The sequence below is a fragment of the Rosa chinensis genome, chromosome 5, assembly GCF_002994745.2.
Source record: "Rosa chinensis cultivar Old Blush chromosome 5, RchiOBHm-V2, whole genome shotgun sequence".
Classification (NCBI taxonomy): Eukaryota; Viridiplantae; Streptophyta; class Magnoliopsida; order Rosales; family Rosaceae; genus Rosa; species Rosa chinensis.
In genome coordinates this window covers 5490319-5507046 of record NC_037092.1, presented here as the reverse complement: position 1 = coordinate 5507046, position 16728 = coordinate 5490319, and the positions used below count along the sequence as shown (strand labels likewise).

Sequence of the window (16728 nt, the reverse complement as noted above, 5' to 3'; positions counted from 1 at the left end):
AAGCAGAAACGCCCATTCTATGCAATGCATCTAAATTCTGAATTGGGACTTTGGAAGCAAGGTGTCAAATCTCATCAATAACTGTATCTACTCCTTAAGGGGCTGTAGTCTCTTTACATGACAGGACCAAATCCAGTTGTGTTAACTCGCAAATGGCAATAAGACACACACAAGAACGTTGTGAGAATTAATGTCAACATGTCCTCAACCAACCAACCCTTTTCAAAGACCACAGATTTTTTTGCACCTATAATTCGACACACATTATGTGATGAAAAATACGTAGGCCAAGCATGTCCTGTGATCAAAAGCGTGGATGGTAAAGAACAGAAAACAATTAGATCAAAATGTTTTAGGGATTTCCCTTCTTTCGAGTCTATGCAAATTAACCGGCTATTGTTTTAGTGACGTGTTAAGGTGATTGAATCATCCCTCCCCGGAATCAAGAAGAAAAGAAAGGGGGAGAGACGTGTTGAAGGTGATTGTCCAATTTGAAGATAGAAAATCAAATTTGACAGCTGGGGAAGGCAATATAAAGAAACTGAAACAGAGCACCAATAATTCTGGGTTGTGAAAAGGAAGGGTGATGAATTCCAATCCAAAAGGGCTAGCAAGAACAATAGGACTTCAAAAAAAAACAAAAGAATGAGGAGTTGCAACTGCTTATCCATCATATGATTCATAATCATACGGCATATGCGTAGAAAACACAAGGGATGCCATTTTTCCTGGAGTTCAACCAGCAACATAACCCGGAATTGCCATTATGCATATGTGGGTAGAGTTCAAAATGAGCTAAACTGATGAGCCAGCAACAGAACATGATATTGCAATGTGCATCTGTAAAGGCCAGAATGTGCCAAGGTGATGACCATTTGTTGTGTATTATGTGGGAAAGATAAATGCTTTACTTCAAAAGCAGGCCTACCAATTTCTATTAGACCACTTTCAAACTGTTTCACATGAATGTGACATGGGAGGAATACAAATAAAAAGGCTTGGAAAACGAACCTTTCTTTAATTACAATCTGATCCGATACCACTACAAAAGCAGGTCATAAGAAACACACTTAAGAGAACTTGGGTTTAGGCATGGGTGAACTATATGGATGCTGACCAAGCTTGGGTGAACTATTTGGATGCTGACCAAGCTTTTGAATCCAGTGAAGCATCCCCTTCTTATGATCTTGGCAAGTCAAATTCTGTGCAAGCGTCAATGTTCCATCTCGGGCAAGGGAAGACTCAAATTGTTCTAGCACCTTTACAACCTGCCAAAACTCGGGTCTTTTATCCGGCTGCAATGACCAGCATTGCTCGATCAAGGCTCGCATAGCAGGTGGACAGTTCTTTGGGATAACCGGCCTCAAATTCTGAAAAAACCACACAATTTCTTATAATGTGTTTAACAAAAAACTTTATTAAATCAAGAAATGTGCATACAGGCTTAAAAAATGACAATGAGCTCGGGCATTATATCTGCAAAGAAAAGTCACACGACGCAGCAATTCCGAAACCTGCTGCAAACTCATTTCAATATTACCCTCACCTCAAAGACTAAAATTCATAATGAAGACAAATAAACAAGGATGTAATATGCATGAAGAATGCAAAACTAAAACTAAGAATTAAGAAAGCAAAGATCACTGAAAAAAAAAAGGTACTCTATTAACATACCTTATTCACAACTGCAAAAGCCGCTTGAATGGGATTCATCTCCTCATAAGGGATTGTTCCGGCTACTAGTTCCCACAAAACGAGTCCAAAACTGTAGACATCAACCTTTCGCCCATAGGATTTACGCTTAATCATTTCGGGGGCCATCCAACGGTAAGTTCCAGGGTCATCAGCCAATGAATCACAGTATGCCTCCTCACATGCTATGCCAAAATCAGCAATTTTCAGCCTAAAGTCTTTATCAATAAGAACATTCTCAGGCTTAAGGTCCCGGTGAATGACTCCTTGCGAGTGGATGTATTCCATTCCCCGAGCAATGTCCAAGGCAATGGCAATTAGTTTCTCTAAAGGAAGAGATTTGCACTCAAGTTTGTGCAAGTAAGCCCTCAAGGAACCCTCATCTAAATATTCTGTGACTACACAATAAACAGGAGGCTTTCTGCAAGCTGCAACGAACTGTTTCATTTGGATCAATGAATCAAAATATCAGTAATCCATATCTACAACCTCAATTCATTCCCAATAATTCAACCCAATAGAAAAACAATAATCATTCCCAATGATGACTGAGCATGGCTTAATCATGTCTACTGTCTATAAATCATCGACTACTATACGAAATTTTGGTGAGCCAGAAGCATAATTTTGAAGGAAAACTAAACAAGCTAATGAAAGAAGAAAGTTGGGGCAAGAGAATTCAATTACCTTTATGATATTTCTATGGTGGAGGCGAGAAAGAAGATTAACCTCTTTGTTAAATTGTTTCTCCAATCGAGCTGCCAAGACTCCACCTTCATCATCTTCTGGTACCCTGATGATCTTAACTGCAACAGCTTCCTCATTGTAAATCCCATGATAAAGCCTGCTATGTGCTCCATGAGCAAACTTCAGACCAAGAAACAACTTTGACAAATCAACACTAAATTCATCTGCAGCATCCACTGCATTCACTCTCCCACCTCCATGATCAAAATACTTAGCCCAAGGCGATTCCTTCCTCTTTGATTTGCTCGTTTTGTCACCGACTTTCATTGAAGACAAGTGCCTGAGGGGGCTAGTATTTGAAGACGAATGCGGCAGGTGTGATCCCTTAGATTGTGAATCCTTCCTGAACAACTTCCCCATAATTCCCTTATCTGATTGTACTCTCCTAGGGTGTGGTGTTGAAAACCTCTTCGTATCAGTCTGAGCTTCTTTAAACACATCACTAATGTTGCTCGCCGGCACAGGAGACAAAGATCTCTGCTTGTTGACAAATGGATTTCGACCAATAGGTGAAGACAGACGACTGTTCCTCTGAATCTTTGAATTACTGGGGCTTGACTTCTGCCTAGAAGGAGCTACTGCTGGTGTTGCTGCTGCTACAGGCCTTGACTTCAACCCTGCAAGCTGCTCTTTTTGAAAATCCTGAAAGGTTAAAGGAATTGAGGCCAATCTTGAATCATCATACCGATGTGAATCAAACCGATGAGAGAATTTCGTTCTCCTAATCCAAGAATAAGCCTCTTCCTCCATATCTTCCCACTAATTCTCCGAAAACCCACAACCAGCAACTCTTTATCCCCACAAAACCACCTCCTTAATCTTCTTCTCCTCCTCCTCCTCCTCAAAGTGAGAAGAAGGGTCACAACAAGTTTGGCGCTCCTCAAACAATCTTACTACTAATACACAGTTTGAGACACCAAATCTCTTCAATCCCATTCACAACAACAACAACAACAACAACAACAGCCTAGTCGTGCGAGCTAAACAAATATTCAAACTTTTGTTACAAGCTAAAAACCAGAAAACCCTTCAAACACTTTGGAAAGACGCGTCAATAATCCAGAGGTGGTGATTCAAACACTATTCTCATCTCCATCAGAACCAAAATTCCCTGAAACCCACCATAGCCCATCAAAACGCAGACCCTTTCCTCCCTCTAATCAAACACTATTATTGTTAATAATAATATAGTTATTATTATATGGACCCAAGAAGCACCACCACCAGACCCTCCAACCTCTTAAAACAAACTTGTGTTTAGTTTCAAAGTCAAACACCACCTTCCGTAAAAGCCTGGAAAAATCCTACACTGATACAAAAACCAATAAACATGGTCAATAATTAAAAAAAAAAAAAAAAAATACAAGCACTCAGTTATATTAGACACCCATGATTACAACCCCCCATCAAAATAATCATTGTGTCAAAACAATCACAATAATACAGAATACAAGAATACCCAGATACAAAAACCACACCATCACACAAGAAAAGTCAATAATTCATTTTCAATTCAGAAGGTTAAAAAAAAAAAAAAAAGAGGTTGGAGCTTTGGGGAGCTTACCCTTAAAGGAAGATGGGTTCTTCTTCCTCCATCATGGCGAATAAACCACCACGATTTTGGAGACTATATGTCACCATTTCAGCATTTGATATCTTAACCCCAATAATAATTAAAAAAGAAAATGAAAAAAAAAAATCGGAATAAAAAAAAAAGAAAAAAAAGGGGAAATTTGCTATAGATTCTATGGACCCGGATATTTATATGGTGAAGGTCTCTTCTTCTTCTTCTTCCTGTTGTGGTGCGGTGGTGGGTTCTTGAGGAGGAGAGGGGGTTGGGGGGTGGTGGTGGTGGGTGGGGACCACCAGGGCCAAAGTCAGAAAAGACGGATTGAAGAAAATGAAAATGACCGAGACGGGAGAAGCAGAGAAGAGAGAATTGTTTAGATTTTAAATTTAAGGTAAAAATGGAAAAAGGTTAAAGGAAAAAAACATAAATAAAAGTAAAAATAAAAATTAAAAGTGGATGCGAATTTCCATGTGTCGTTATCAGAGAGAATAAGGTGTCTGGTACGGTACGGTTCGCACGGATGCATCTGTTCGTACGTGAGACATTTTTTTTTGGTTGAGAAATTCCTTTTTACGTGTTGGGTTAGGGATTGTGGGTGCTCTGAATCTTTTTCTATAAATAGATTTGGGGAATCTCAAAGGCAAATCAGAGTTTTTGATTTGAAATTAAAGGGTGTAGATCTAGAAGGAGTGACAGGTAAAGTAATGCCTGAAATTGGTTTAATGGAGCCTAAATTTGGAACGAAATTGATATTAGTTTTTTTTTTTTTTAAGAGATAGAAATGGTAGTCAATTTTGGAGATTTTATTTATTGAGGTTCAATAATGTGGAATTTATTTTCTATAAAAACATGCGTTTTTGGTAATCTCTATATTTGTTTTGCGTATCAGTTGAGGTGGTTTTGGATGCTCGACATAAAAGAGTCTGAAGAGAATTTTTGTTGTAATATTTTTTGAATTTGGATATTGCATTAGAATATTTTATTCTCAGCTTCAACGCGTGATCCTACAAATAAGATCTCAACCACCAATCAAAGTTTTAAGTCCGTTGTAGCTTATTTTTATTTACAGTTTTAGTGCTTGCTAGTAATTTTTTTTGTCTCTTTAAAATGAAAATTATTCTATAGAGACACCGACCATAGTTTTAAGTCCGTTGTAGCTTATTTTTTATTTACAGTTTTAGTGCTTGCTAATAATTTTTTTTTTTGTCTCTTTAAAATGAAAATTATTCTATACTCTACCAATATGTAATGATTTGAAAGCTAAAATTCAAACAAGGTATAGATTGCAAAAATCGACAAAATTAACAAGGCTATCAAATAGAGTATTTATAGTAAGGTATTTTAGGGAAAAAAAAAAAAAACCTCATTAATTTATGGCAAAATAGTTAAATTACACTCTGAATTTTTCCATGGCTGCCGATTTACTCCCTGATATTTCAATTTTGATTATGTACACCCTCACTTTTCTAATTGTTGCCTATTTACACTCCATCGTTATTTTTTTGGACTTAGGGATGGCAATGGGGCGGGTTGGGGATGGAGATCACAATACCATCCCCATCCCCGGGGTCATTCTCTACCCCCATCCCCGCCCCAATCCCCAATAAAATTATATTGGGGATTCCCCATCCCCATCCCCACTGGGGACTAAACCTCCAAACCCGCCCCAAATCCCCAATAAGAATTTAATAAATAAAATATTTTTTTTCTGATATTGCCTTTTTTAAAATCAAAATCTACAACAAATAAATTTAAAACATGATTAAATTCATAAATCATAATTCATTAAGTGCAAAAGTCAAAACACCATTAAAGTAAAAGTGTAGCCATTAAAGTAAAGTAGTAAATGTATATATTTATGATTTATATTATAAAAAATAAATTAAAATATATATAGTTAAATATATGTATATATTATTGGGGCGGGTTTGGGGATGGGGATGACAATACCATCCCCGCCCCATCCCCAATCTTAGATAGCGGGGATTGGGGATCCTCATCCCCATTCCCCATTTGTCTCATAATTCTCCCCCCATCAGGAGCGGGTATCCAATGGAGCTCCACCTCTCTGGGGATTTTTGCCATCCCTATTTGGACTTTCCATCCAATTTTCCGTTAATTTGGTTAGCACATAGGGGGTTTTTCGTGTTTTCAACTATCACCAAAAAAAAAAAAAACAAACCAACACATCGTCAAAGAAATAAATGAAAAATACAAAATTGTTCTTCATTAAAAAAGGAAGAAAAAAAAAGAAGGAAAATGACCATTTACACAATTTTGGCCTAAAAATTGTCCACATACTCCATTAAGGTTTTACTCTCATTTACCCAATCTAATATCTATTGACAGTATTGCCCTCATTTTAATTAATAAATTACACTCATCTCTCTCTCTCTCCCCCCTCCCCCTCCCCCTCCCCTCTTCAATCTATTCTCTCTCTCTCTCTCTCTCTCTCTCTCTCTCTCTCTCTCTCTCTCTCTCTCTCTCTCTCTCTCACTGGACTCCACCGCGCTCGACGACTCCGGCCACCCAGACCGCGACGGCCTCCCTCTCACTGTCACTGACGCTCGACGTCCAGATCGGTGTTGGGTGTTGGAAAAGTGTTAAGTTGGGGCTTCTTCTCCCCGATCCGGTGTCTCTTGTTCGAATCGGGCATGTCTGGGTGCTCTTCGGTTGGTCGGAGTTTCTTGGTGATTTGATGTCAGATCAATATCCGGCCGGGTTCCTGTGGGGTGTTCCAGGGGTTGTGCTAACGGGTGGAGTGGTGAGGCCGCGATTCTGGTGGTTGTGATCTCAAAGGCAGTGATTGTGAAGACAGGTGAGTTAGTCTCGATCTGCAACCAATGGTAGGACGGCGGAGGTGCTAGGGAACAGTGGTCATGACGGTCGATGGGCAACGGAAACTGGTTTGGGTCCTAGGCTGGTGGGCAGGCTTGGTTTGAGGTGGGATACGAAGATAGGAGGAGAAGAAGATGTGGGTGCCCAGAGCATTTTCTGGGTGGCCAAATCATTTTTTTTTTTTTTGGTAAAATTGGGGCAGAATGCCTAGAAGGAAAGAAAAAAGAAAACAGAAAAAAAATTTAGGAGACAATAATACGATTACTGGGGGGCATTAATATGATTATTGAGGGCAATAATACAATTATTGGGAGGCAATAATACGATTTTTGGAGGGCAATAATACGATTTTTGGGGGGCAATGATATGATTACTGGGGGAAATAATATGATTATTGGGTATTATTAGGGGCAATAAAATCGGACGCAGGAATTTGGTTACTGGTGTCGGATTCCGGTCACCGGAGTCCGCGGCCGGCCACCCGTTACCGGAGTCCGGCGAGGTATCCAATGACTTCTCTCTCTAAGTAACAAACAAGGAGAGGGAAAAATTGTCTTAAAAATAAATAAAAAATAATAAAAAAATACTTAATTGGGTAAATGGGCAAAAAATATATAAATTATTGGGTAAGTGGGCAATCTCTTAGAGTGTTTGGGTAAGTAAGGTTAATTAACCCCAAAATTGTGTAAATGGTCATTATCCCAAAAAAAAAACTTGCCTTTTGTCGCTTCTTCCTTGTCCATCTCTTCTTCTTCTTCACTCTCTTTATTTTAAAATTGATCGTTAGCTTGCAACTGATCGCTTAATTAATATTTGCTAGTCACATCAAATGATTGGATGATCATATCACTGAAGGAGAAACAGTCTTTGATCATTTAGGTTTCTGGTTTTCTTGTTCTTTGAAAGCCGCACTGGTCATTAATGTTTCAAACATTCATATGAGAATTTGATCTTCCATGTTTCCAGTTGGAGGGGTTTGTATTGTGTATAAGATTGAGAAGCCATCGAACAAACTAAAATATTTATATGTATGGAATGTGAAAATTAAAATTACAGCAAGCATGTGAAGGTCATGTTGATTGATTCAAGTTGGAATTGTGTTATATTGATCTCGATAAAAAGAACATAGAGGAAGAGGTCATGCTGAGAAGAAGATAATTGAGAGATAGATAGAGAAGAAGATGAGAGGCTAAGGGAAAAAAAAACAGTTGTGGGAGACGAATAACAGTATTTTATTTTTTATTTTTTAACAAGGTAATTTTCTATTTTTTTCTTGATTTTTTTTTTAGGTGACAATTGCAGAGATGAAAATGCCCCTCACATGCTACCCAAATTAACGGAGAAATTGGATGGAAATTCTAAAATTTAACTATAGGGTGTAAATTTGCAACATTTAGAAAAGTGAGGGTGTAAATAATCAAAATTGAAATGTCATTGGGTAAATCGGCAGTCATGAGAACAGTTAGGGGGTAATTTGGCTATTTTGCCTTTATTTATTATACATTTTGTCAAAGAAAAGAAGAAAAGGAGAAAAAAATTATGCTTATACATAGGCCTACTTATACAAAATATTTCTTCTTCTTTTTTTGGAAAAATTATGCAAAATATTTCTAAACCAGCATGTAGAATGTGGACATGTGACATAGGACTTGATAACCAAGCTTGTAGCTCCAGCTACTATAGAGTCTTTGTTCCTTATACGAAAAGAAATGAAAAGGTGTTACCCTAAAGAATAAGGAATCGAAAAAGTGGACAAAGATCCAAATATACTCCATTCAGATATGGACCAGATAATATTGAAGCCCAAGAAACTACAGTCTATCCATTTGATAGAGGCCCAAGCCGGTTGACCTTAACCCAATTCCTGAAAAGTCCAATAATTTTCAGTTGACTTGATGAATGTGTTCTAGTAGGGCTAGCAATTTGGCCGATCAGGCCAAACCAGCCGAGTTTTGAACCGCACCAACCGAAATGGGCAAAATATTTCGGCCTACCGACTTTCGGTTTGGTCTAGCCGTACCAAATTTGGGCTTTCGGCTAGGCTACGATACGAAGATGTATATACCATCAGTATATCGTACAGACTGTATACACATATACATACCAAACAATTTAGTTCGAGGCAAGAATTGAACCCCTATCCTCTCACCTACTAGAGCACGAGCTGCTCTCAATATATATACTACAAAGTTTATATTTATTAGTTAAGCTATAGAATCAAAGAAAAAAACAAAAAGCTCTTATCGTGTCCATCATTGATCAATCCATCATATTCAGATGCTTCCTCCGCATCTTTCATCTTCCATAGATTTCTTCTCCCAGTTCATTCTTCCAGTTCTTTCATCTTCCCCTTCTTCTTATTTCTTCTTCTTCCTTCCTCTCCTACTTTTCTCGATCGTCAGCATCATCAAATCGTCCTCATCTCCATGGGAAACTCCAACATGAGATGATTCAAATCTAAATCTTCGATGGAGGACAAATTCAACGACTGGTAGGCACAAGCTTCTCTAAGTTCTCTCTATCTCCTCAAACCTGATTAAAGCCCTAATTTCTCACTTTCACCCAATTGCATCAAATATCTCTTGACCCATGGCCTCCAAGTCGTCGAGTTCCGGCGACGAAACCACCGACCTGAAGCCTAATTTCACCACTGATTTCAGGCCACAAATCTCCCAAAACAGATCGATACCAGTCGAAATCTCAGTAACCGATAGTCGGTTTACAGACTATGTCGGATCGAAAACGATTTGAAAATTTGTATACCGACGAAAGTCGATTCGGTAACGGTTTGAGTGAAAATGGCTCGGTTTAGTATCGAATCTAGCCCTATGCTCTAGGATATTGATAGAGTAGTTGAGCGTTTGAATTGGACTGCGAATGAGCGCATTAGGCACAAGTTTGCCCAAGACGATATAGGTTGATGCGATTAAGACTGCTGCTTAGTTTGTTAATCGTGGATTGTTAGTATTTTTAGAAAAAGTAAATGGTGTTGCTATTATTAATGAGATTCATGTTATTATTTATGATGCACTCATGGAAGATAATTGTATTGCTAATCAGACTTTTCATCTGGAGAGTTTCTATTGGGACCTCTTAATTTACTCACTAGACCTCCCTCAATTTTTCATTATTCAATGACATATGTATCCTTATACAAAAAGACAGTTAAAGATAGCAAACTAATAAGGAAAATATTTTGTTTCTCTGTAAAGATTTATAGTAATGGAAACACATTTACAATACTTTAATTATTCATTTCTATTTTAGTTCTCATTTCATATTTCTCATTTTCTTTGTTTATAAAAGCTTTTAAAAAAGAAAAAATCAAGAGAAAATGCATTCAAAATTACTTGGCAAATTATATAAAAATAAAAAAACTATGATACAAAAGTGTTTTTCTTAAGGATCATGAAACAGGGGATAGAAAGCCCTTATGTAAACTAACCAAATAAGTTTTTGAAGCGGCATATAAGACAAAAATAAATAATAAAAGAAGAGAGTGAACAAATTTAATTTTGCAACCTATGTAAATTCCAGCATGCAACCATAAACCATAAAAACTAAGCTTTGAAAATACATAATTAAGCATGAAAAGTAGGCTTGAAAAACCCCTGATAAATTTATGTTAATTAGTTACACACTATCTTTTTCAATAATTATTTCAGATTTTTTATTTTTTTTAGCAATGTCAAGTTTATTTTGTGGCGACGAAGTGGTGTTAGCTCAGTGGGTAGAGCACCCACTACCTATGTATGAAGTCATGGGTTCGAGTCACCATGGGGGCAGGAGTGAAACCTTTTGATCTTCTTTAAAAAAAAAAAAAGTTTATTTTGTGGTAAATAAATAATCATGGGAGCACTAACTCATCTTTAATACTTCCAAAATTTTTCTTTTCTGAGTAAGGTCAAATAAACAAATATGGAGGTCCTAATAGAAAAATGAATAAAATGGTTCATTATATTAATGAAAATAACCAAAAGGTTTGAATAGTACATATACCAAAACTTGACATAAGCCTACACCTATATTGATACACAAACAAGTACACAACTACTCCAAATAACATTAGAGCACAAAGTCTAAAACTAAGAAAAGAACTTCACCTTCATACCACAATTACCTACTATCGCTGGGCACGCAGCTCTGGCATGAAATATAAGCAACGCTTCTAAATATTCGGTTAGGACTGACCCACCTTGATCATTATGGTATTGTATTCTTCTGATTTATTTTAGTGATAGTAGCCAAAGTCACAACATCCAATAATAAATGAAAATTTATGTACTCATTTAACTCTATGGTTACAAGTGTTAAAAGATCTCATAAATAACCATGAATTGAATCGTTTGTCTTTCCTATTCCTATTAGTTTTGTTTACTTACCCTATTTTGTCTAGGCATACCACTATTGGTCTATATATTCTCTTATGTATTTGTAAATAGGGAGTTTCAACGCAGTAGTATCTTATCAGATGATTGCTGCTTAGAATGTTGTGGTGTGAGCATTGCGGAGGTCGTGTTTCTACGAGACTAGATGGCAATTTCTTTATGTAAGGAACATAGAACTATACTTGTATAAAGAAGAGGTGTATTCCTGATCTTTTAAGTATGCAATTAAGAAAAAACTCTCACATGTTCAAATAATTCCTATATTACATAAAAGTTTGGTTTTAGCTAAATTCACATTGAATAAGATTAATGTATTGTCAAATTATCAATGAATTTGCTTTTGCTTTCAGATGTTGTAGTAATTGTGGAAAAGTGCTTCTAGATCAGCAGGAACCTGCTATTGTCAAAGAGCCCCGGAGAAAGCTACTCAGAGCTAACAAGGGTATGCAAAGTTTTGTGTTTTTGAATTTTTCTGTCACACTAATCCTTTGATTGGGTTCATTAAGTGCACTAACATCAATCAAATCTTTCCCAACTATGCTCAAACTTCTTATTCGCTCGATCTATATATTGTTTTTGTTCAAACTAGGATTGAAACTTGAAAGCGAAACCAGCTGCGAATGCCAATCCTGCTGAAATTTCTGCAGAATCTAGCAGACCAACAAGCTCTATTCATCAATGTCAGTTTCAAAAAAAAATTTGCTATGATTATTGGTATTTCGAGTGGTCCTACATGGGCCTCACAACCATTGCTACATCCACACAGGCCTATCTGATTAAAATCAGGCCTCTTGCCCATTAAATTCAGCCTCTTATTTCATTTATTTTTGTACCCCAATCACACCTAGATTATCCCCTAACAAATATGCAAGAATGGCTACTCAGATTTTCTTCTATGCACACCAGCAGTATAAGTGATCCAACACTTAAATGCGATATCAGTTTTTAATATTTGTGGTCAACATTTCATTAAAATAACGGTAATAACCAAATATGCACTTGATGGTATCCAGTCGTCCGTTCTTTTGGTTGCAAGTGCATATCAATGCTCTGAATCTCTTCCGTCATATCCCTCAGTACTTTTAGTTCAACTCTTTACCCCTATTATTTGTGCAAAAACATTCAATTCATAATATTTAAGAATATTCTCCAACAAAAATGAAAACTCAATACATGAAAAAGGAGAATCAAATTTACTTGTAAACCAAATTCAAGTCAAATATTAGATGATAATCGTCATTAAACCTTTAATCTGCGAGATTGAAACCAATTCTGATTTGCTATATCAAACTTACACACTATTTGTTCTAACATATTGCTCATCTGTTGGAAGCAGCATATTCCAGGCTCAGAAAAGAATCCGAAACCACGTCCGTGAAGGTGATGCTACTGGCCGGACAAACTTCTATTACGATCGGATCGTGTATGAATCAGACATGAGGGACAGTGACTTTAAGATGGGGTTTTATGATTGATGGGGATAAATAACGGTGAATGATTAATACTGATGTAGCTGATATTGTTGGACGTTTAACATTTATAATGTGTCCTTGTGTCGTATATGAAACTGATCGATCGAGGTGGGCTATAGCTCATCTCCAGATATCTGTGTGAAAACCATGTCCCATCTGCCTAGACAGTTTTGTAGTGATGACAAAGTAGCAATAATATGTATTTGAGGCTCCAAGGTGGGTCGACTCAATGTCTCATGTAGTTCATGATCAAGCCAATTAAGCTTTATGAGGTATTGCTACGTGATTATGCATCCGCAAGGACGGTAAAATAATAGCAAAATATTCTGTCATATACATTGTATCTCATATTCCCAATATCTTGAGTTTGTAATTTCATTTTTGGTCACAGTAGAGAGATAGTTAAATGATGAGAAAAAAAAAATGAAGGATGAGGATACCTCCAATACTTAATATTGTAGAAGCATAAAGTTACAACAGAAGACTGAGTATCTTCGATGTCCAATCTATACTTAATAAAATGAATTGATAGAGCTTGAGTTACTCTCCAAATTCATATTGTCATTCCCTTACTCCACTTTGTGTGGACGTGCCTTCTTTGCTTCTATCTGTGTACACGTCATCTCGATCTTGTTTATTATTTTTGCACTTTGTGCGTAACCTAATTTTTTTTCTCATTAATCGCTTGACTTACTTTTTATCTCATTAATAGTTCTCAGATTTTGTGACTAAAACGTAAGCTGAATCGAAAGTTAATTACCGACAAACATAACCGTATAAATGATGATTTATTGCTGCTAAGACCAAACCTTATTTAAGGATGACAATATGATTACTCTTTTTCCTATACATATTATGTACATGCAAACAGACTCGCAAATACTACGATTCGAAATTCGACTTTTTTTTTATTCTAAGGATTACTTCATCAGCTAGCAAAAAGATCATAAACAAAACGTACGCTTGTTAACATATCACAAAACTGCAACCACTTTGCAGTGAATATTAGGTATCATCTCTCCTAGCAAATCAACAGTTAGCATCGATGCCTTCGGCCTCGGCCGCAGCTGATCCGATTGCCCCATTGACAAAGGCGGTGTTGACGTCGTTCTCTTGCAGGCACCAAGCCATTTAGCTTGCATGTACTTTTGCTTCCTCCACGGCCCCATGTGCATTTTCTTCTCCTTCATACACTTCTTGGCAGCCGAACACAAAATTTTGATCAAATTTTGAAGTCTTTCGACCTTGCCGACAAAGATTTCGGGAAGTCGTTGCACCAATGTGTTGTATTCGTCGCTTGCTCTCGCCATCTCAAACTCGGCTCTGAAGTTGAGTTCTATGATCACCCTCACCTCTCCTTTCCTTGAGCTTGAATTGTCCACCACATCCAAAAATGTGTGCTCTCCTAAACACCCAGAAAACAAAAGCCTAATAAGTATGTTATCATATAATTAACCAAGTCTTACGCTGTTAAGAGTCTTAATTAATCCAAATTTTCGAGATATTTCCAACAACTCCTCAAACTATTTGTATTAGGCTATTATACGTACAATATGTTTGGTTTAGTTTAGTTTAATGATGATAAGTTGATAACAATGATCTTTTGTCTTAGAAAAAGGGCAAATTGGTTGTACTAATTAACTCATTATTATAAAGATGTTAAATGTGTGCAGACTTAAATATTAATCTAGCTAAGAAGATGGTCAAAAAGATCATGCTAGGTCAAAGAAATAGGTATATGTGATTAGGATATATGTATTCCTTCTTTGTTAATTACAATTACGTCTTAATTATCTCCATCTTTCTCAATTATCACCATCATCCTTATTATTATAATCATAATGACAATAAAGAGGACATCAAGATGCTTAATTGAGAAAGATGGAAGACGATCAAAGGCACAATGACAACTAACAAAGAAAGGAGTTACGTGATCCGCCTAATTAACTAATCAAATAGGCCATTAACTGAATTACGGGGATCGTGGCCGGTTTTCTCACCTGAAGGAATATCCGGCGAACTCCTCCACTTGGACTTGCATATGGCACTGTTGTAACCAGCATTGCAAAGCCTGCCGGAAACTTCCCTCATAAGGCAGCTCCGGCAACCACTCGCCGCCTTCCCACAACCGCACACCGCCTCCCCCGACTCCTTCACCGTTTCCTTTGTCACGCTCCTAATCTTCGTCTCTAGAGAACTAGTCCTGCATAACGTTGCCTGCAACATAGATCACATCAACAATCAAATTAATATTCGTCGACCCAGCTAACAACGTGAACTACTACATTTGAAAAGTTGACGAACACACTATATCATTACCTCTAAAATCTGGTTCTGGTTGTCCCAGAACTTCTTATCCTTTTCGTCCTCTCCGGCCTCTTCATGATCATCCTCGATATCGAACATTGCCTCATTTTCTTGACTACTCCCATCGCTGCTGCTGTAACTCTGCTTGAATTCCTGACCTCCGTCTTCTAGAAACCCGAAAACCATGCCGGAGAAACTCGCCGCCAACAACTGCCGTGCAGTGCTCGCCGCAGTTCTGGCCATACTTTGGACTAGTGCTTTACTATACAAATGGTGTGATTAATTGCAAGAATATATTGGGATTGGCCTTGGGTTTATATATGTAGTTATATACCACCAGCAGGTAATCAGAGCCCACTGTTTGGAACTTTGGATTAGGGTAGGCCCATTTGTGTGGGGCCCGGTAGGCCTAATACCACGGAGATAAACCTCCCGCCGCGCGCATGACGTGGATAGATTTGATTGGGGGACGTAAATCAAACCGGGTTAGGGGTTTGGTGGATTCGGACCGGGTCGACGAGGATCCACGTCAGTGATGTCCAATAATTGCAATAGTTCCGCTGGTCTTTCTGGACCGGTATATCTGAATATTCGAGTATATCCAAGCTTCCCCTTAAAAATAAAAATAACAATTCTTTTTTTTTTTTTTTCTGGTGGAGGGTCCCGCAGAGGAGTGAATGATTCACTTGACGTTGAAACATGGCGCAATATCAGCCGCTGATGGATGGGGGGTTTATCCGGTTGTGGGGCATACATGTGTCCCGGCAACCTACCCAACATAATGGAGGTGAGTCGTAGCGGATTCAGATTGAAGACGCGGCGTCAAGGCCTCGCCCAATCATCTGACACTGTCTCTGAGTCTCTGGTTTCCGCATAAGGACGGAACCAGACAACTAGTTTCGCGAGGGTAGGCGGGGAGGGAGAGGTGCATTTTCGTCATTAGAAAAGGCCAGTTATTTTGAAAGCATGCACATGAATGTCGCGATCAGATTATAGATTCTCTTTTGTATACACTAAACATGAATGCATTCCAAAGCCCAAAGGTATAATCAACTCTACGTAGTGTTAAGCTATACGTATCATTTCATGGTTCTATGTCGTGGACCTGTGGTATGAATCATCAATTATGGTTATCAGTCAAAGGTTTTTAGCACGACACGAAAATAATTTGTACATATTCATATTTATAATATGTCAATGCATCATAGAATAGCTCATTTGAGTAGAGATTGAAACCATTTTGATAAGTTTGTAGGGTTCTATAGACTAGATTTACCACTATCTTCGCCTCGTGGTAATGGAGGTGTATTTTCCATCTTATATAATAATATACCTACCTGATCATATGAAAGTATTAAGAGAAGATAATACCAAGAATTATACCAAATATTCATCAATCTTTTCTACCTATAATACAGCCCACGCAGTGGTGGATCCAGAAAAAATTTTCAGGTAAGGCAAGACAATGGCAGGTTGAAGGAAAAGGGGAAGGAAGGAAAATTAGAGGGAAGCTATAGATTTTGGAGGCAATTGTGAAGATTTTGGAGGGAATTGTGAAGAGTTTGCCCTGGTTTTACCCTATTTCTGCCATTTTCGCATACCTTGCATATACCAAACCTGTGTAAACTCAAGAATCCAGTCTAGGCAAGTGCCTAAGCTGGCCTCTATATGAATCCGCTAGTGAGCCCACGATCCGCATTGTATTAGCTAGGCA

The 16728-nt window shown here is 37.8% G+C and overlaps 2 protein-coding genes across 3 annotated transcripts; both read right to left on the bottom strand.

Annotated features, from left to right (window-relative positions):
- Nucleotides 1-883: 883 nt before the first annotated feature.
- On the bottom strand, nucleotides 884-4237 carry LOC112164525 (serine/threonine/tyrosine-protein kinase HT1). Of its 2 annotated transcripts, none has more exons than XM_024300739.2 (4): nucleotides 4004-4237; nucleotides 2380-3748; nucleotides 1675-2130; nucleotides 884-1370 (listed from the first exon to the last, which is right to left on the bottom strand). In XM_024300739.2, the coding sequence occupies exons 2-4, from the start codon at nucleotides 3187-3189 to the stop codon at nucleotides 1071-1073; spliced, it is 1566 nt and encodes a 521-aa protein (XP_024156507.1). In that variant the 5' UTR covers nucleotides 3190-3748; nucleotides 4004-4237; the 3' UTR covers nucleotides 884-1070. The 2 variants fall into 2 exon arrangements, with proteins under 2 accessions (XP_024156507.1, XP_024156506.1); XM_024300738.2 differs by having other exon boundaries at nucleotides 2380-3743.
- Nucleotides 4238-13482: 9245 nt separating this feature from the next.
- LOC112201800 lies at nucleotides 13483-15323 on the bottom strand. The gene is made up of 3 exons (XM_024342713.2): nucleotides 15027-15323; nucleotides 14708-14924; nucleotides 13483-14112 (listed from the first exon to the last, which is right to left on the bottom strand). Exons 1-3 carry the CDS (start codon nucleotides 15255-15257, stop codon nucleotides 13682-13684), a joined length of 879 nt encoding a protein of 292 aa, XP_024198481.1. The 5' UTR covers nucleotides 15258-15323; the 3' UTR covers nucleotides 13483-13681.
- Nucleotides 15324-16728: the final 1405 nt, after the last annotated feature.